Here is a 20,120-nt window from a genome sequence, read left to right on the forward strand (position 1 = left end):
CTCAGTCAGCAAGCAGTTACTATTTGTATTAGGATATCATAAAGAAGGTTTCTTCTCATACTTTTCCCTTTGTTTTACCCTTGCAAAGATTAAAGAAAAAAAAAGTTCACACTCTTTTCACAGAACTCAATACCTCAGGCAAACTACAACTTCTCATAAAACCCTTCTCATCCCACGAGCAGAGCTGGTGCACACAGCAGTGTTCCATGGCTGACTGAAGTTGTTGTGGGAACTCTACATAAAGCTTTATGCTTGTTTGTTACATGTTTTGTAATGTATAAGTCCAGTATGCAACATTGACATCTCCAGTATTGATGGCTGATACAGAAACAGAACAAAGAGCTGATAGTCTGGGCTTTTCAAACCAGCCCATATTCACTGATGAATAACATTCCATGATGATTCTTTTATACAAGTCATTATTGGATATAACTGTCAAGGAGATTTTACTGGCTTGCTTCAGAATAGAAAAGTTCTTCAAAATGGCACTCAGGTAACTGCACCTTGAGGCTGAATTTAGAGGACAAGCTATCCACAAAAACATGTCCACACAAAAGACTCTCTTGCCTTATCTAACACTTAACGGTTCACAGAGTTATACTAGCAAAAAACAGCCAAATAAGAAAAAATATCCAGATCTAACAATGACAACAAACATATATGATATACTGAATATTCCACGTAAGTCTTCGGCTAGATCTAAAACACAGAGGCCAGAGAGTAACCGACTCATGCCAGGGGCAATTTGAAACATGACAGACAAGTAAATAACCTATACCCTCACTCCTCCGTACCGAGGGGCAGAAAAAACAACAGAGAAGTATAACCACTGGGTGAGATAATACAGCACAGCCAGTGTATTTTTAGATTCTGAGCTCCTTCTGGATAAACTGATAGGAAGGGAGTGAAAAAAAGAACTTGGCCACAAAATAGCTGGCAAGTCAAGAAACAGAGATTCACATTGCACAGGTCTTTTAACAGCTAAGATTATCAATGGAAACTTTCAGCTTGTCAGCATTTTACTCGGATCTTTGAAGAGAAAAGACATGCTTTACATAACAAGTGGAATGTTTTCAAATTAGGACATTTCTGTTTGCAGCCAAGTTTACTGGAGCGGCCATGAAACTTCAGCCTGAAGTTTATCTAGAATAGTCCTTCAAATCACAAAAACAGGCCAGTGTGTTTCTTTGCTACTCATTGCTGAGAAATTTTCAGAGGATTTGTTATATTACTATACTCAATCTGTAAGCTTTTATTTTAAGTACAAAATCGATATTAACTGCACACGCCAAATACATTAACCATATGCATCCCCAGAGTTTAAGACCAGCACAGGGACTGAGTAAGAATCACGACACCAAAAGGCAAGATCCTCAGGCTTCTGGGCTGATTGAAAAGATAAAGAACAAAGTAATAAACAAATAAAAATAAACCTCACAAACATCCACGAGTCCACTTTTTATCTTAACAGACAAATTACAGTTAGCTGATCTTGGAGCACAGCTCCTTCTAGCCATTGGTGTTGAAGGAAGGCTCATTTATTTGTCAGCACAACCGGAAGCTCAAGATAGACTATATGTTTCCTGTGGCTTCAGGGAGACAATCTGTCATGCCGATAAGCACTTCTGCCTGCTTCAAGCAGAACTTCCCATTATCTAAAAGTACACGAAAGAAAAAAAACAAAACAAACCACACCCAATCACCACAATATTTAGGAAGTCTAGTAAAACATCGTGCAATGGGCATATCTGGGAATGTGGTCTCTAGCACGACACTGAGTTGTCTTATAGTATCAGAAAACATAACCCACTGTTTCCATACAGGGCGGTTTTCTGGGAGAGGAGCACAACAGTCAACTTGATCCCTCACCCATACTTTTACTAATCATACTACTAAATCCATACACCCAGAAAGTTTGCAACAAAAATGGTATCCAGCAATAAGACAAATACAGTCTGATATTCTCATTTTACTAAGGGGAGTCATCAGATGAATGATGTGAGTCATCTTACTGAGTGCTGATGAAATATGGGTTGACATTGACCTTCATTCAGATTTAGAATGCAGTGACCTCAAATTACTTTAAATACTCCACTGTTTTAGCTTGAGAGCAATAAACTCTGAACGTGTTCTCTCAACATTCTGCTCTTTGTTTCTAGAAACATCATAAAAAAAAACCAAACCAATAAACCAGAAGTTGGGTAATTCCTTCTGGCAAAAGATCAAAGCCACCACACAATTCCATCGTCTGCTGATAAAACAACAACAATTTAAGCAAGTGACCAAGGTAACAAATTAGGCCTTGAATGAAACAGCACAAGAGGGTTAAACAATTAAATAACACACTGAAGTTCTTAGATTACTCCAGACAATACAAATATTGATCCAAATACAGCACAAGCACAACAGGTTACATATTTCATGAGTTACTACATACCTGCTCTCCTTGCTTCAATGCAAGCAATACTCATTTCTTCTTTCAATTCATGATTTTCGTTGGCTATAGCTTCACCTACTGTAACAAATCTTCCAACTGCCAGGTTAACTGCTTGGCCCACTCGCTGAATTGCCTGCAGAGTCTTGTCGGAACGCTTTGGTTTATCCTTGTGGTTAATGAGAGTAGTTATCTGTGAACAAGAGTCAACTGTTAGAACTCTATACAAGATGTCTTGTAATATCATTGGCAAGTTTTGAGCAGAACTCAGTGACAGTTTTTTAGTATACTAATAAAATATAGCATGGAACCATGAGGTATCATTTAACCTGTTAGAGGAGGGGTAAAAAAAAAGCATAATTAAATTTGCTCATCTGCAATGATCTCAGCTTGTCCCAGATCTGAAAGAACTGAGGGAGTACTTTCCTCTTAAACCACCTTGGTTCTCCTATCAGTCAAGCCTATCATAGAACAAAAGCATAAAAGTCGTGCCTGTAATCCTCATATCACACCCAAGGAAATGCAGTAGTAAGAACTGTTCTGCTTCATAATTTGGTCAATGCCCAAGGCCTTCATCTAAGATATCACTGAATCTTGTTACTAGTAAAAAGGTTCATGTTTGAAGATCTTACTGGGGCTAGGTTTGAATGCCAGGAGCTGACTTATTTATACTGGCAGCATCAAATGCCTTGCAATGGAAAAAATATCAACATTTCATAAAACACTGCACCAACACCAGCAGCTCCTCCCCCCTGGAAAAGAAGAAAAAAACTAGAAAATACTAAAAATGTTCCTAATAAATAGTGCTACTTTATTCAAGAACTGCTATGGGAATTCAAAACATTCTGTCCTAGAATAAAGAATCATTACAGAAATGCATCATCTACTCAGTACCTTCTTATATATGTTTTCCTTTATCCTATTTGTACCCAAACCACAAGCTCCAAAGGAACACCACTTCCTACAGTTCACACAACAAATCTATTCCTCTAAGGGTCCTCCAGTTCCCCAACATCTCTCCTCAAAGCCTAAAAAACCTTACTGATTCTCCAGCAAAATGACAGGTTAAGATGAAAACTGAATTCTATTAGACAGTAAACCAAACATATATCTCAATACCTTCAGGTTCATTCTAGAGTTAGAATGATATTACCAGAATTGATTAAATCCGCCCCCCTCCAACTACCATTACTTCATTGGAAATTCAGATTGATGTCAAATGGATAATAAAAGCATACAAAAAAGCCTGCAATATTCAGTTTCTGGAATTATTGCACTGTAATGCTCTTAAGTTGTCCAAAACCCACAGGTAATCTACCAATCCCAGCAGTCCAGCTCCTGACTGACCACAGACAGTAAGAGTACAAGGAGCATTAGTCCAAATACTGAGAAGAAAACCAATTTGATAGAGAGTCACAACTTTGTTTCCTCAACCGATACTTAAGCAAACAGCAACCTAACATTATGTCAACAAAGGACTCAAACACTCATTGAGTTAATGACTTTTCAAAAGTATGTAGAAAAACAAATAGAATACAAGTTGGATGCACATCCTGTCTGCAAGTCTGCCTCCCACAGCATTTCATTATAGCAGAAGTTTAAACACGTTCTGTGTAACCCTGAAAAAATGCATGCAAAACTAACACTGCAGAATGAAAGCAATCCCACGGTCTGTTACAAATCATCAAGGGCATTTTAATCCCATATGTTCCTGTAGCAGTACGCAAATGACAAAAATCACTAAGATGTCACTTTAAGTTGCTTTAATCATTTTTAAACATTTTTAGAAACATTTTCATTTGAGACATGGGCTAAGTCCACCTCTTCGCCACTCTCTTCATAAGGTATCATCATGCATGAGTTCAGACAGAGAGAGCCCCCCTGTTCCCACTACGTAAGCTGAAGCAAGAAGCAGGAGCTGTTTTGGCACTTATCACCACCAGTATCATCTAGTCTGTAACGCCCACTGGAGTAGTTTGTAAGTGCAGGTAAAGCTTTACAGATCTTTCCTGGAATAGATAACACCCAGATGGATCTTTGGGACTAGCTATGTTGTGATCACTTGAGAAAACAGAGTAATGTTAGAATGGGAGGAAATTCATTGACCAGTAGACGTCAGTCAAGAGGTCTGATACACACAAGTCCAGGCAAAGCTACAGGATTGGGGCAGACTGGCTGAAGGACAATGTGGACAAAATGGACCTGAGGGCATTAGTTGACATTCAGCTGAACAAGAGCCAGCAGTGTGCCCAGGTTGCTAAGAAAGCCAGTGGTATCCTCTCTTGTATCAGAAGTAGTGCAACCAGCAGGAGTAGGGAAGTGATGACCCCTATGTAATCAGCTCTGGTGAGGCCACACCTCAAGTACCGTGTTCAGTTTTCAGCCCCTCACTACAAACTGAGGTCCTGAAGTGTATCCCAAGAAAGGCAATGAAACTGTGAGGGGTCTGGAGCACAACTCTGATGAAGAGCAGCTGAGGGAACTGGGATTGTTCAGGCTGTAGAAGAGGATGCTCACTCACTACAATGACCTGAAAGGTTGTGGTGAGGTGGGGGTTGGCATCTTCTCTCAAATAACTAGCAAAAGGACTATAGAGAATAGCCTCAAGTTGTACCAAGAGATTCAGGTTGGACATTAGGAAAAAATTAATCTCTGAAAGAGTGGTCAGATGCTGGAATAGGCTGCCCAGGGAGGCGGCAGAGTCACCAACCCCAGAGGTGTTCAAGAAGCATTTTGATGTTTTACTGAGGGATGTGGTTTAATGGGAAATACTGGAGATAGGTGGACAGTTGGACTGGATGATCTTGTAAGTCTTTTCCAACCTTGATGATTCTATGATTATATATCAAGATATAAACACTTGCATACCTATTAATGTGCTATCAACACTATATCTTTAGATGTGACCTGTACTGATACAGTGAATTTTGCATAGAAAACTAAGTATACACACACACACACATATATATATAACACACACACAAATATATAAAGTAGCAGACAGCTCTGAAACAGGAACAGGTAATTCCTGCTGAAAGAAGTAGGTAATCTAGGAAATATGTATCAGGAAAAGGAAGAAGGGCTGTCTTTTGTTCTAGAAACAAGAGCAAGACTAAACATAGAATCCTTAATGATGTCAAAAGAGCAAGAAAAGTTCTTCATTTATAGATGCACCACTCAACCTGCCATTTGTGAAAAGCATTGCTGGGTATGCAAGAAGAATGTATAGTTCTGAGAAATATCTCTTTCCCTTATAAAGTGCTAAACATGACAAGATATACTCAGATATAACCCCTATTTAAAACAAATTTATGAAAGAGGCACAAGCTACTGGAAGAAATTAATTTTAATGCTGTATTTTAAACCAACAGTCACTGCAGTTTCAGACTTTTTCAATGAGGACTTAATTAAGCTTATAATTTAAAATCAAGCAATGAGGTTTAAATACGTTTCATATGAAAAAAAAAAGAAATTGCTTTTTCCTCTATGCCACTGCAACCTGTGGCTCAGCCTATGGCAATCAGACCAGAACTACTAATAGCATTTAAGTAAGAAACCCCTGCAACTCCAAGAGTGTTGTCTAAGCTCTGCTTTAAACTTAAGACTTCCCCTATATTTAATTCTCTATATACTTTAACGGCCAGTCTCTAACACTTGTGGTGTCTGGGCAGGAGTCAACAACTGGAGAGATTACCTGTAAGCCTCTCTGAACAAGAGAAATACGTTACATACTGTTTACTTAAGAATTTACCCGCCAGGTGCTAGAAAGGAAACAGACCTTTTGATGATGCTTACATTCTGTTGAATAAGAACTCATACTTCGACACGGAATGCTTGTGCAAGATTGAGATGATCAGTTTAAAGACTGTGTGATCTCAAGAAATTGTCAGTTACAACCCTTAGTCTCTAGTGGAAAACAGCCTTTTCCCCCACAACATTACTGGAACAAACATATATCCGTAACAGACCAAGATGTACTTGATATTTAAGGAAAGGAATTCAATTGTAGCAGTTTCCAAGCAGCTGTATTCAAAGCTTTTGGAGGGCTTTCAGATACTGGCATTTAAGTTGTTATACGCTTCATGCACAGGAAGCATCATGACAACATGCTTCACTAAAAATATCATAATGTCTATTTATTATCAGCGTAATTAAGTCTTGCATGACAGAATGAAGTGATACTTAAAAGACTGGGTTCCAGGAAGCACTTATAGACTACTATATATGAAACCAACGGAAATGTAGCTATTTCCACAAACATTGAAGTTAAACCAGGAAATTATGTTGGAAGGTACCTTACACATCTCCTCACCCACGCTGTATGTAGGATGATTTAGACTTATGTGAGTAATATTTGTTATTGCCTCACCTTATCAGCTTTCCTGCTAGAGCAAATACTTAAGGTATTTTCTCCATAAAGTGAGGATTAACCATAGTCTTGTAGCAAACTTAGATTAACAGCTTGTCTTGATATATCACATATTTTCACTTTTGCATCTTCCATTAATATCATATAGACAGAATACACCTCTTTGAAATAAATAATAATAACAGTAATGGAAAGCCTTTGCTAAGAAAATACAATAGCACTGCATGCTAGGCAAGAAGATGTAAGCACAACAGGAGTGTGCTGCAAAGTAAATTTAGTTGCAATTGACAGGACATATAAAAACCTTGGCCACAACAGTCTCCACACAGCTCAAACTTTTATTAACTCACATTAAGCTGGGGGCTAGGGGAGAGGGGAACGACTTCTAATATTACTTTTGTGTACTGTATCTCATTGGTTTTATGTAACTCCTAAAGCACAAACAGACAGGTCTTCTGGTTCATTCAGTCAGATGGCAGCAGACATTGCTCTAACATCTACACATCCTACAGAATACAACCATACTTATGAGGGCAGGGGGCATGCAATCCTACAAGGCCTACAAGCAGAACTGTCAGGAAAGCTTTGCATCACAGAAGACAAACCTCAGGGAACTCAAGAGGTGGAAGGACTACCTGCTTACCTATCCTAGAAATCAAGTCTGTCAAAATCAGATGTCTATCTTGGCATGAGGGAAAGTCTTACTATTTTCTAAGATTTTGAGCACTCATCTACAAAATATCCACATATACACACAAATCTGTTTTTTCTGCTTTGTTTTTTAAAGAATTAGAAGACTTTATCTCCTCCTACACAGGTTCTAATCCAAAGGAGGGTGAAGGGTCTTGAGGGCGGCAAAAGGTACGAGGAGCAGCTGAGATCCTTGTGTTGACTCAGGCCAGAGCAGAGGAGCTGAGGAGAGGCCTGATGGCGGCAGCAACAAGGCCCGAGGGAATGACATGGAGCTGTGTCAGGGGAGGGGCAGCTGGGGGTGAGGGACAGGGTCTGCACCAGAGGGTGGTAGGTATGGGCTTCTGGAGTTCAAGGAGCATCTGTTCAGTCTTCTTCTGGAAGATATGGTCTCAGTTCTGGGTGGTCTTGAGTGGAGCCAGGAGCTGGACTCAATGATCCTTATAGGTCCCTTCCAAACTGCGATATTCTATGAAATTCAACTGCATTAACTACTGACGCACTAATTAGATGTAGAAACCCATGTTCTATTTAGCACAAAAACAGTGTTTGAAACATCTGTTTCTGCTTTACGAACAACTGAAAGAGAACATTCTCTTCTACATACTATTCATGTGTATGAAAGGGCAACCAGTCCTCTCTTGCACAAGTCCCACAGACCTCAACACGTTGTACAGGGCCTCAAGCCACTATTTCTGTAAAAGAACAGCTTGCAAGAAGCAATACGATACTCCTACCGTATATTTACACATTTTCCTCACACTGCCTATAAACAGGATGCAAAAGACAGTACAAAAATTCTCCATGACCAAGAATACTGAGTTCCTTTATACTTAGAATCATAGAAACATTCAAGTTGAAAAGGACCCCTAAAGGCCACCTGGTCCAGCTCCTCTGCAATGAACAGAAACACAAACAGCTACATCAGGTTGCTCAGAGCCCCACTCTGCCTGACCTTGAAGGTCTTCAAGGACGGGGCATCTACTACCTCTCTGTAACCTGTTCCAGTGCCTCAACCAATCTTACTGTTTAAAAAAAAAGCTTCTTATATCCAATCTAAGTCCCCCCTGTTCTAGACTGAAACCATTTCCCCTTGTCCTACCACAGAACTCTGATAAGGAATTTGCCTTTTTCTTTCTTGTAGCCCCCCTTCAGATACTGACAAGTTGCTCACAGGCCTCCCCAGAGGGTCTTTTTTCCAGCCTGAACAGCCCCAGCTCTCTCAACCTGTCCTCACAGGAGAGGTGTGCCATCCCTCAGATAATTTCTGGGGCCCTCCTCTAGTCATGCTTCAACAGGTCCACATCTCTCTTGTACTGAGGATTCCACATCTGGTTGCAGTACTTGTATTGAGATTGTTGTAGTTGCATCTTTATGTGAGGGCTTTCCAAAAGCATCTTATTGCTTTTGTACACAAGTTTCACAAAAGCCTTCAGGAAAGCTAATGAAATAAACCACTTCGACAACCTGTAAGCTAATTCACTTATCTGCAGGCAAATGCTTGCAGAAGCCTCTGGCAGTCTTTCACGTGTAGTGTCTGACAAGATGATGGCTGATAAGCCATGTCTGGACAGGAAGAAAGAACAATCCAGGGTGGACAGTGACATGTAGAAGCTGACAAGCAGCACAAGAAGAGCCCTACCAAATCAGATTGCCAGCCTACCTAAACTAGCATCAACACTAAACCTGTTGGGTATGTAGGAAAAAAAAAACAAACAACAAAAACCAAAGAGAAGAATAAAACAAGCAAATGAGATACTACCCCCCACATTACACTTGTATCAAAAGTTTTGATTAACTGCAAATTGTACTTTATATTTTAAAACAACGGATTTAAATTTGTACTTCTCATGCATAACAGTTTCGCATTAAGACAGTATTATTTTGCTGGGAGTCAAAAGAGCACTCTACACTCCCATCTCTTTCAGATCTAGGCTTCAAAACCTACATCAGGCCTCTCTTTGTAAACTTTGCAAGGAAAGGCAAGAGTACAGAACTCCAAATTTGAATACACACCTCGGATAATTAGCATCGTTACCATACACTTGTTACACATTCTTGGAATTGTTTAGAGAACAAAAGGATTAAATTCACAGCAAGGCTGTACCAAAGCAGGGAACGGCCTTTCTTTGTGCTGAATGCATTTTTAGAAAACCAGGGGTCCTTTAAACTTCAAGATTCAAACCCAACACCATCAAAACGATTATCCAAAAAGTAAAGATACAGATGAACTTATTCAGTTGTGATGTAGTAGTTCTATAACACCAGTTTATTTCCTCAAGACTGTTTTTACGGCACATGACATTTCCCAACCTTAAACAAATGAAAACTCTGGGATTTTGAGTTTGTTTTCTTTTTTTGCCTGTGTGATTATTTCCAACTTTTAACTTTTTTTCTTTTTTAGATGTTGCTAAACATAACTCTGGAGAAACAGAAGCAAACAACATTGCTGCTATTAGTTTTTGCAACCTATGGACTCTTACGCACTATGTGGAATTGATAAATATCTTAATAATGTTACTAAAATAACAGTGTTGTAAAGGAGAAATTCGCTTGCTTTGTAAAATTCACTGCTCACAAACTCCTTGAAAACTATTGATTCAAAGATACTTGGCAGAAAATTGACTCTCCTGCCCTGCTCCTTTCTCTCCCCTCACCCCACACAGAGCAGGGGAAGATAAGGAACCCTGAGGAATGTTCAGCGATGCTTGACCACTGATCTAACAACACTATAGCTTTCACTCTTTTTGTTATACGCCTTACAAGTGACTTATCTTCTTGCCCAAAAGAAGGTGTCTACAAAAACCAGTGTCAGTGGGGAAGATATGCATTTTTAAACAACTCAAGTTGTTTAAAAATAAGATAATTGGTCTTAATGGTATAGAAGCCAACAAAAGCATATTTTCCTCTCCTCCTGCTGCTCTCCAGCTCAGTACCTTCTAACCCAAATGGGTAGATTTCAAAAACACAGCTATTAGCTACTTTTCATTCTGCACCTTGAAATTCTGGGCATGAGCAAGTCTAACAAAACAAAAACATTTCAGGTGGAAGCTCATCATTTAAAGCGTACTTTCAGATGTGGTCAAAACAGATGCAGACGTTTTCAGCACTAGAGAGATGCAAGCCTCAGAAATCACTCAATTTACAAACATGATCAGATAAACCTAAAACCAAAGACTGAATGCCAAATAATTGTTGTGGCTTTCTTGTCTAACTTGCCTCTGTTAGCTCACCTAAACCTCTGCTGCCTGTGCAAGCAATGCCTTGAGACATCTCTGATCTTCTCATTCAGAAAAAGTTACTGTTGGGGAACTAAAAATTCAGCTATTTTAATATAAGATGTAACACAAATACCAGACTGATACTGCCTGCAGTTGAGAACTCACCCAATTCAAGTTGGGACTGGCTCCTGCAGATGTGGAAAAAGTTGCTTGTTAGCCCCATAAGCAGTTCACTGGTATGAATACCAGTCACACAATGCCTTGTGCTGCATGTTGCAGGCAGGATAGTTTTTCAACCCTTTTTTAGAGGAAGCTTCCTTTGCAGTTCTTTGGCATACCACTTCAGAGCAACATCTGCTATTGCTTCTTGAAAAGCACATGCTTGTCTAGAGATTAACAGAGAAGTACAATGTGCTCTGGAAAAAGCTTTGCATGTAACTATTATCCACTTAGAGAAGTGTAAACAACAACAGCAACACAAACCTTGCACATAATTTAGGAACCATTATGAGAAGAGCTCACGAGCAAATTACATTTAAATATTCTTCAATTCTACAACTGAAGGAATTTCAAATAATAAATCCTAATAATGAAAGGACATGTTCCTTACACTGGTTTAACTCCTACATTTTAAATACTTGCAACTTTGGACAGTATTTCCTTTCCAAATGGCTTTGATCCCTGTGAATTAAAAAAAGGCATTTACAACACTGGGTTACTAGAACTGATTTTCAGCTTCGTTCTTATTTGAAAATACATAACGTGTGGTTTCAAGTGGTTACATTCATTCTGCTTAACACAAAAAGTCCATACTGAAGTGTGGCTTGATGACAAAGTCAACCATGTAATATATTTCCACATACCTCTGGAAGAATCATAGTTTTTACTCGTATGTTTTTTGCAACTTGTATTTAGGAGTTATCCTAACATTTGATTATTCATGCAATGTATAAGAACAAGAAATCACCCCATTCACCATTCAAAGTAAATTATCAATTAAGAGTTAGGACCTACGTTATCGCTCAGTTACCCCATGAGCTTTAAATAAGGCAGTACAACTCAATGAGTAGAAATGATGAGGCTTTACCTTGAAAGGGTTACGCTTCATAATGCAGAAAGCGATGGTCTCATATTACCATCCAGCAATTTTATCAATCTATAATCAAAATTGTTTGCAATCACTCATTCCTAATTCATCCGTTGGGGATTTCAGTACCTAATCTGTCTAAAACCATCCGTTAGCAATGCTGAATAGCAAGAAAGCTACTCCCATTCTTTATGTGCAGAGCCATTGTGAGGCAGTTTTGATGTAGTACTCACTCTGCTGGAGAACTACAAAAATTTGCTTAATCTGTAGGAAAGACATTAATCAGACCTTACAAGTGTAAAAGATAAGCTTCCTTTGAAAAAGAGCAGTTGATTTTCAGCTATGTCACTATGAAGTATCTTACTTCAACTGCTTGAAATGTTACAGTAATTCATTTATGTTACCAAAGCTGAGTATCACACTGGAGGTGAGAAGCTGAATCAAAAGCCAGTTTCACCAGTTAAGGTTTCATGAGGTAAATGTTCCAATGCAATTTTCCTCATAAAGCAGAATATCGTTAGTGATACTAATATCATTGAAAACTAACATCATTAAAAACATATTCACCTATAAATATCCTAAGATATTCCTATGCTCTCAAACATACCTTAAAAACTACAACTGTAAGCAACTATCTCCCTTTCACCCATTCTTAACAACCCAGCTTCAATGACTAAACAGCTGTCAATCAAGAACAAGCCTCAGTGATGAGAAATCTGCAACAGCATCAGCCCAGAGATGCAACTGAGGCTTTGGAGTGACAGAATTAATCACAGGATCTTCAGTCAGATGACGAATTCATGCAGTTAACTTTGGTGCATAAATCAAAGAGAAAGAAGCAGACTCTTTAAGGGGCATAGAGTACCTAAGCTAGACTGAGTAACAGCTGACTTGCTGCAAGCTTCATTTTCCAGAAAGAAAATGTTTGTATAGAATAAAAGATACATAATACAAAACACAAAGCCATAAATCAATCCAAAATACCTATGGAACCAAAGGGAAGAGATGATGAGTTAGTCACTAATTGAAACTAATGAGGTACAGCTCTATAAACAAGCAGCATACCACACGCTTCCAGAGTCAACAGCAGAGTTAACATGTACGATGGCACCCGCTGCACACTTTCTCTGCAGTACTAAATTCTGTTTAGCTTAGCAGGAATTTCCTTCACTCGGTGCAAGTTACAACACAAGCCTCTACACAGTAATTCATAACTTTATTACTCAACAGAAGTGCCAGGTCTACAGTGACTTACAAAATTAATTCACACAGAAGAAAATCCTGGAGCTGCTCAAGGCTTGTGAGCTGGCAGACTCCTTAAAGTAGGGGAAGAGAAACAGTTGTACCCAAGAAGCATTATTAAGAGGGGAGAACTCATTTTTTCCCCCTCAAGTGCACTGAGGAAAGTAGCAAGTTTAAGACAAATATGAACTACACTACTTTCTCCATCCTCCAAGAAGAGTCGTAAGGGACAACTCCCAGTGTTTGGCACCATATTGGAGCAAGAACACCCAACAACACAAGAAAATGTTAAAATCTTCCGGAGAAGAGAAAGGCCTAGAACATATGCTCTAAAGGAGAGCAGAAGAAGAGACAACATATTCAATATGCAAAAAGCTCAGAATTATGTCTGTAAATGAGCCTGTAGTACAATACTACAATGCCAGACTTTTGAACGTTAGGTTACATACAAGACTAATGCACAATGCTGAGGAAAAGCAGGATTTTTTTTTCTCCACAGTTTTTGCAAACTAGTGATAGAAAGATAGAATCTAAGAGTGCTCTTAAGATACAACTGCTCTACAGTCATTAGTAATAACCCATTAAGAAATCCATGACTGAATAATCCCCAAGGCTACTAGATATGCTTAGAAGAAACAAACATTTGTTAAAATGCATCATGTGTGTTACTTATCATATAAGTGACAACAGAACCTCTCACATAAGTTTTAGCCAGCGTTGGCATCGTACACGCATGCATCCCCACAAATAAGCCTTACGAAGCAACCTTGCTACATCCTGATAAAATATCCTGCAGTAAGGCCACAAACAAAGGTCCACATCCACACTGCAGAACTGAATGTGAGCTGCTGCCCCAAGCTCTGCTGCTACTGGGTACAACAGAAGCGATCTAGCTATTACTGGGCACTTGAGGTCTTCTAAGCTGATAGGACACAAAACAGCTTTCCCAAACACAGTATTAGTCTACAGATAGCACTCAGCGTCATGCAAAAGTAGCACACTGAACTCTGTGGCTACAGTTCTACAACACCTCTCTCTTAGAACTGAATAAGTATATTCAATCAATGCAGAATAATACTAGTTTCACTAAACAAAGTAACTTACCAGATCTTATGGTTGGTTTCTTCAGCAGTATAAGGCTGATACAATCAGTTACTGATTCAAAGAGATGGTAGAAGAGGTCATGAAAACACAAGGCACAATGAACTAGAACAACTTTATACACCATTCACTAATATTTCAGGGAGCACAAAGATAGACGATATCAGCTTTCTCATGCAACCACCTACTTAAAACTAGACTGATAGTTGATGTGTGGAGGTTGCCTGACAATTGTACCTAATAAATCAATACAAAAGATAAGGCAAGCAAAAGTAGTGGACACCCAAATAAATATGACATACTGGAAAAGACTCAATACATGATGTTTGCAAAGGAAAATCTTGCCTCACAATATAACCAGAGCTCTCTGGAGAGGTCACGAATTATATGGCTAAAGTCCATTCCAAGGGTTTCAATGAATGAGGAGAAAGGTGAAGTAGGAAGGCTGAATGTAAATGATCATTCATTGTAACAGAGAGAGATGATCAATGGCAGTTTCACAGAAACTTGTGCTGGAACATGGATTATTCTACTTGATCGCAAAGTGGGAGGGGTGATAAGTTTGTAATAAAATAAGGAAAGTTTGCTGGTGATCCCAAGTTATTCAAGGCAATAAAGATAAGATCCAAATATGGAACTGCAGGTGCATCTTGCAAAACCAACCAGATAAAAATGTCAGATGAAAATCACAAGAGATTAAAGTGATACAGATGTGAAAGTACAGTCCTAGCTTCCTGTATGCAATGACGACTGACCATTACTCCTCAGCTGCAATGAAATAATATGCTATTTGCATACAATGAAAGAGACTACCAGTGACATCTAGTCTGGCTCCATACTCAAGCCAGGTCCAATTACTGCATGTTGCTCAAGATCTTGCCCAGTAAGTTCCTCGGGCCTCCAGGAATGAAGGTTGTAGGCTTCCTGCACACCTCTTCCAGTGTTTGAGTACCGAGGCAGCTTTCCCACATTCCAGTTTCAGTCATTTCTTTCTTGCCTATCACCATTGATCTCTAGGAAGGATATCTAAGAAGGACCTTCACCATACCTACCTGACACACATAGCACACAACAGTGAGCTCTGCCATTAGCTTTCTCTGCTCAATGGAAAGCAAACATGCTTCCTGTAATCTCTCCTATGTCATATGCTCTCCTAATGTCCACATTTCTTTTTTTACCAGAGAGCCCAAAAGGAGCCTGAAACCTAGATGCTGATCCACAAGTGCCAAACAGAAGGGATGAATCACTTTGACAGCCTGCTGATTAGACACTTGCTGATAATCTCATATGTACTTGGCCTTCTTTGTTGAGCCCAAGAAAAAACTGGGCAAGACCACAGAAGAGAAATCTAATGAAGATCCTAGAAGATGCAGGAGATAGATATGCACAGTTCAAAAAGTTCTCAGTACTTGGAAGAACACCAGAAGAAATAATCATATTTCCTTGCCCTACACTCAAACTCCCCTCTGCATGTGGCAGAAAAAACAAAACAGAGAAAGGATCACTGATTGTACATTGACCTGCAGCATAATCCAATATCGCGACTCAGAAGTCACACTCCCAATCTGAAAATCACATCAGTAAGCTTTTCACATAAATGGGAGAAGCTCAGTTGTTGGTTCTTCTTTGGGCTCTAACACATAATCCCAGAAACTTCTGGAAATACAGAAGAGCTGTTTTCCAGATGCTGGCAGAGCACTATGTACAAAACTACGTAATATTTACTGAAATGGGAATAATTTCAGTCAGCTTCAGAGAAACCAAGGAAACAACATCATAGTAAAGAACAGGCTTGTTGGGCTTTTTTCCTTCTCAAGGTACACACCACTTGCTGTTTATTCAGACATCTGAAACTGACAAAGAACAAATACAGAAACATTTGGATCTTTAAGTTTTTTAGATATATATATATTTATTTAAGCTTTAACTACACTGGCCAAATAAAACCCCAAATCTCAGGCAGTATCACCTGAAACAAGGAAATTGGAAAAATCATGTTCAGCAACACGTGGACACAACCACCTTCCAAAGTGCCTACAGCAAAATGCACTACCTGAAGCTGAGGAGTTTGCAGCTGCAAGGAGTGATTTGCTTCTTTAGAACCCAGACAGAGCTTGAGTTCCACCTCTGAACTTTTTCAAGTGCCTTACTCTGAAGATTCACAAAAAAGCTAGACTACAGCTTGTCAGAATGCTACCCTGGAACAGACCCACCCAGACAGACAGCTGAGAAGATGCCCACTTACTGCTAGACTAGCGAGCAGGTACATACATAATGGCAGCTGAGGAAGTCACTGGTGGAGCCACATCCTGGAAAGTGCTTTTTTTCCCCTGTCTTTGCCTTTCCCTGACTATTTCAAATGACTTGTTATTAAATGAGTCAGCACTGACCGCTTTAAACACCCTTCCTGACTTACGTTGCCAAAAACTTTCCATAGAAAAATAAAAACCAACTTAATTAGTCTGGAAATTGCAGCAGCGGCGGAGGGGATGTCTAGATTTTAGAACACCGTGCCACTTCCATATGAAACACAGAACTAAAGGCACCCTGTGGGGTTTGACCTGTAAAGCCATATTTTCTGAACTGCACGCCAAACGCTTTGCACGAAACCAAAAATGATCTTCTTTTGTCAGTTGTACAGCTATTAGAAGAGGTAAGTGTGAGGCTAAGAATAGACCTAAATAAAATGGAGATCTATTCCAGTTCAGTAAATGCTCAGAAAGGTTTATTCGTGAGCATATCCAGTAGAGACTCTAAGGGTGGTTTCTCCAGTTGGGAGAACAGGAATCTTATACCACTGCTGGTGGTAAATATACTCCGACACAACATAGTCTAAGAAAAGCAAGCGGAAAAGTACAATCAAAATAAATGCTGAGTAAGAGAAGGTAGTCAAACACATTGACAGTATCACATGAATTAAAACAAGAATCAATACAAGGAGTTTGGTGATTACCAAAACAGGTTGAAAGTAAGTTTGTCAGGGCTACCTAGGGTTTCCTCTTCTTTCAGAAGCAGTAGTGAAAAGCAGTAACAACATTCTCCCTTCTCTTTTTTTCCCCAGTAGCACGCAAATATCACATAGCGCTTTCCAGCCCTTAACAAAACTGTCACCTATGAAGTTCATTTCACAGCATGAATAAAAACTCCTTTTGCAAGAGTGTTTTCTACAAGAACAAAGCCAAAGTCCTATGCTTGCTGCAGATACGTAGCTTATGCAGAATATAGGAAACAAATTATATGAGATGAAGCACTATTTCTGCATAAATCCTCAAAGACAGTGAGATGTTTACTAAAAAAAATCTCCATGAAGAAGTAGGGAAAAAATTGAAACCTGTACAGTAAGTAGGGCATTGTAACAGGCCAGTTTAGGGAACTACTGCTGATACCATCAGTAACTCCAGCCTCAATCTGAATGGAGCTCAGCACTCACGCTCCAAGGGAGCAAGCTTGTTCCAAGTCAGGAGCACTTCATCAGGAAAGCAGTAAGCTCTGAGTTTTCAGACGTGCTCAGACATCTTCCTAACATAGTATTAATGAGAGATGCTCAGCACTTATGGATGAGATGATCACGGGTTTTGTGGTCATTAACATAGACACTGCCTACTACAAGGGTTGCTCTGAAATTAATGCCTCCTGTTTTACTCTGTTGGTTCACACATTAGAGGCAGATGTTGGCGGTGTGGCAGTAGAGGTTGAACCTTCCCATCAATACTCCATTACATTTTGTTGCTGTGTAACAGATAGCAGCAGAGGGACAGTCTGACAGAATGGCATCTGGCATGGAAGCATGTAAGAAGAAAAGGTGTCTTTGAATTCCTCCATGTGGAAAAAAATGACACCTGCTGACATTCATCAGTGCTTGCCGAACATTTACAGGGACCAAACAGCGGATGTGAGGAGGTAGGTGGTACAATTCAGCATTGGCAACAGTGGGTCACCTCCGCTGGTGCAGATATTTATGAGTGTGGCATGCAGGCTCTTGCTCATTGCTGGCAAAAACGCAAAACTAATGATGGTGACTGTGTTGAAAAACAGTGCTTAGTAGCTGAGAATTTGCTCTATGGAAGTGTTATTGTGCTCTTTGTATCTGTTGTAGTTTTCAAGGAAATAAACAGGAGGCATTATTTTCAGAGCAACCTACCTACACACACAAAGGAACAAGACAGACTTTCCTAAGGAGTATTCCAGAATAAGAATGCGCCTCATCACAGAAACGCGTTAAAAGGAGGGATTTAACACAAGCAGTTAAGCCCAGCCTTGGCAACTGAAGAGGTTTTTGTTTGCCCTTAAGCTTCTTAAAAGGGGTCTCCATGTTTTACTTCTCTGTTGTTGCAGGAGTAGAAAGTTCACTGAAGTGTAATTAGGCTCCGCCACAGAACAAGCAGCTGAGTCCCTGAGGTGGGTTTCTCTGAGCTGAATGAGATAAGAAACTACCATAACTATAAACCCACGGTTACAACCCACTCCGACAGGCTGCCCGTGCAGAACGAGGCTGACTACGGCGTCTTTCCAAGAGGTACAAAGACAACTTCGCATCACTACGACTAATGGGGTTTTCGTACTGCTGCTACATGCCACAAAAAGGTTCTTGCACAGATCGGTTTAAAACTAACTTTTATAACCCACGTTCAAAGTACAAAAACGCTATCAATCAAACATCGTACATGCTATTTTCATCCACTGTTTCTTCAAGCAAGAACAGCTTTATTGGGCATTTCAAACTCCAGTTTTGGAACTAAGGACCAGATGAACAAAACCGACCGAAGCGTTTAGCATACAACCGCTCAAAGCCCGAGTTTAAGATCAGCCAGGACCGTGCGGGACACGTTCGGAGGTCACAGTTTACACGTTATTTAACTTCTTAACATTCGAGCGCTACCCTCGGTGCGATGAGAGCTCAGATCGATGCAGCCAGCTCCCAAAAGCCGCCCTCCCCAAACGCCCGGAGCAGAGTGCCAACACCGGGCGGGACGCCCGAGCCCGACAGCCCGGACGGCGGGTGAACCCCGCGGCCGCCCCTCAGCCCTCCGCGGGGCGGGGGAGCCGAGCCCCGGCGTTACGCAACGACCCGCGACCTTGCGGGGAGCCGAGCTGCGGGAGGGGAGCATCCCTCGCCCCGGCCCCCGCGGCGGGACGGAGCCGCGCAGCCCTTCGCGGGGCCGGGCTGCTGGAGGGCGGGAAGGCGCATTTCTACCTGCGACACCAGCGGCACCAGCGTCTGCTCCACCGAGCGAGTGCGGATCTCCAGCCCCGCGTCCGCCCCCAGACCCGACGAGGACGACGAGGAGACGCCGCTGCTGCTGCACGGAGACGTGGCCATGGCGGGAACCTCCGGCTCCCTGCTATCGCCCCTCGCTCCCTCTCAGCCAAACTCCGCTCCCGCCGCCCTCCCGCCCGTTCTCGGCGGCCCCCGAGCGCCGCCGCCCCGCCCCCTACCGCGCCCCTCCCCCGCCCGCCGGGACGCGCTCTCGGCCCCCCCCGCCCGGCGGCCCCTTCCCCGCCCCCGGGGACAGGATTTAAAGCGGCAGCACCCGAACCCCCCCCCCCCCCCCCCAACCGGCTCGCTCCCGCGCCCCCCCGGTCGGCTGCGCCCCCTGCTCCGCCCATCCCCGGCCAGCGGCCGACCGTGGGTACCGAGCCGAGACCTGCGGCCGGCGGGACGGGATGCCGGGGATCCCGGTGAGGCTGTGGGAATCCTGAGGGGTTTGGGGTTTACTGCTCCGCGGCACCCATGAGGACGGGAGATGACCTGAACGTGGGCTGGTCCCAGAGAGCGGCTGCAGTGTGGATCATGCTAAAGCAGCTCTTGTGGGTGGCCGATCAGCACGAAGCAGGCAAAAGTATTTTCAGAGGAATATAAGTTCTTCTTTTATTAGTTTTTTTTCCTCTCCTGGTTTTGGAATGGGCTAAACTCTCTTCCCAGCATTAGTTTATAACACATATTCAAACATCATTAGTACATGAATGCCTGCTCGT

The 20,120-nt window shown here is 41.3% G+C and overlaps 1 protein-coding gene across 1 annotated transcript in view; it reads right to left on the reverse strand.

Annotated features, from left to right (window-relative positions):
- Window positions 1–19,571, reverse strand: part of CTNNAL1 (catenin alpha like 1) — a 55,327-nt gene extending 35,756 nt beyond the window's left edge. Inside the window, exons 1-2 of the mRNA XM_072327513.1 lie at window positions 19,339–19,571; window positions 2,438–2,627 (exon numbers count right to left, since the gene is read on the reverse strand). Of these exons, the coding sequence (XP_072183614.1) occupies window positions 2,438–2,627; window positions 19,339–19,464 (316 nt within the window). The 5' untranslated portion in view covers window positions 19,465–19,571. The remainder of the gene's footprint in view (window positions 1–2,437; window positions 2,628–19,338) is intronic.
- Between the last annotated feature and the right edge of the window lie 549 nt (window positions 19,572–20,120).

The sequence above is a fragment of the Excalfactoria chinensis genome, chromosome 2 (genome assembly GCF_039878825.1).
Source record: "Excalfactoria chinensis isolate bCotChi1 chromosome 2, bCotChi1.hap2, whole genome shotgun sequence".
NCBI lineage: Eukaryota > Metazoa > Chordata > Aves > Galliformes > Phasianidae > Excalfactoria > Excalfactoria chinensis.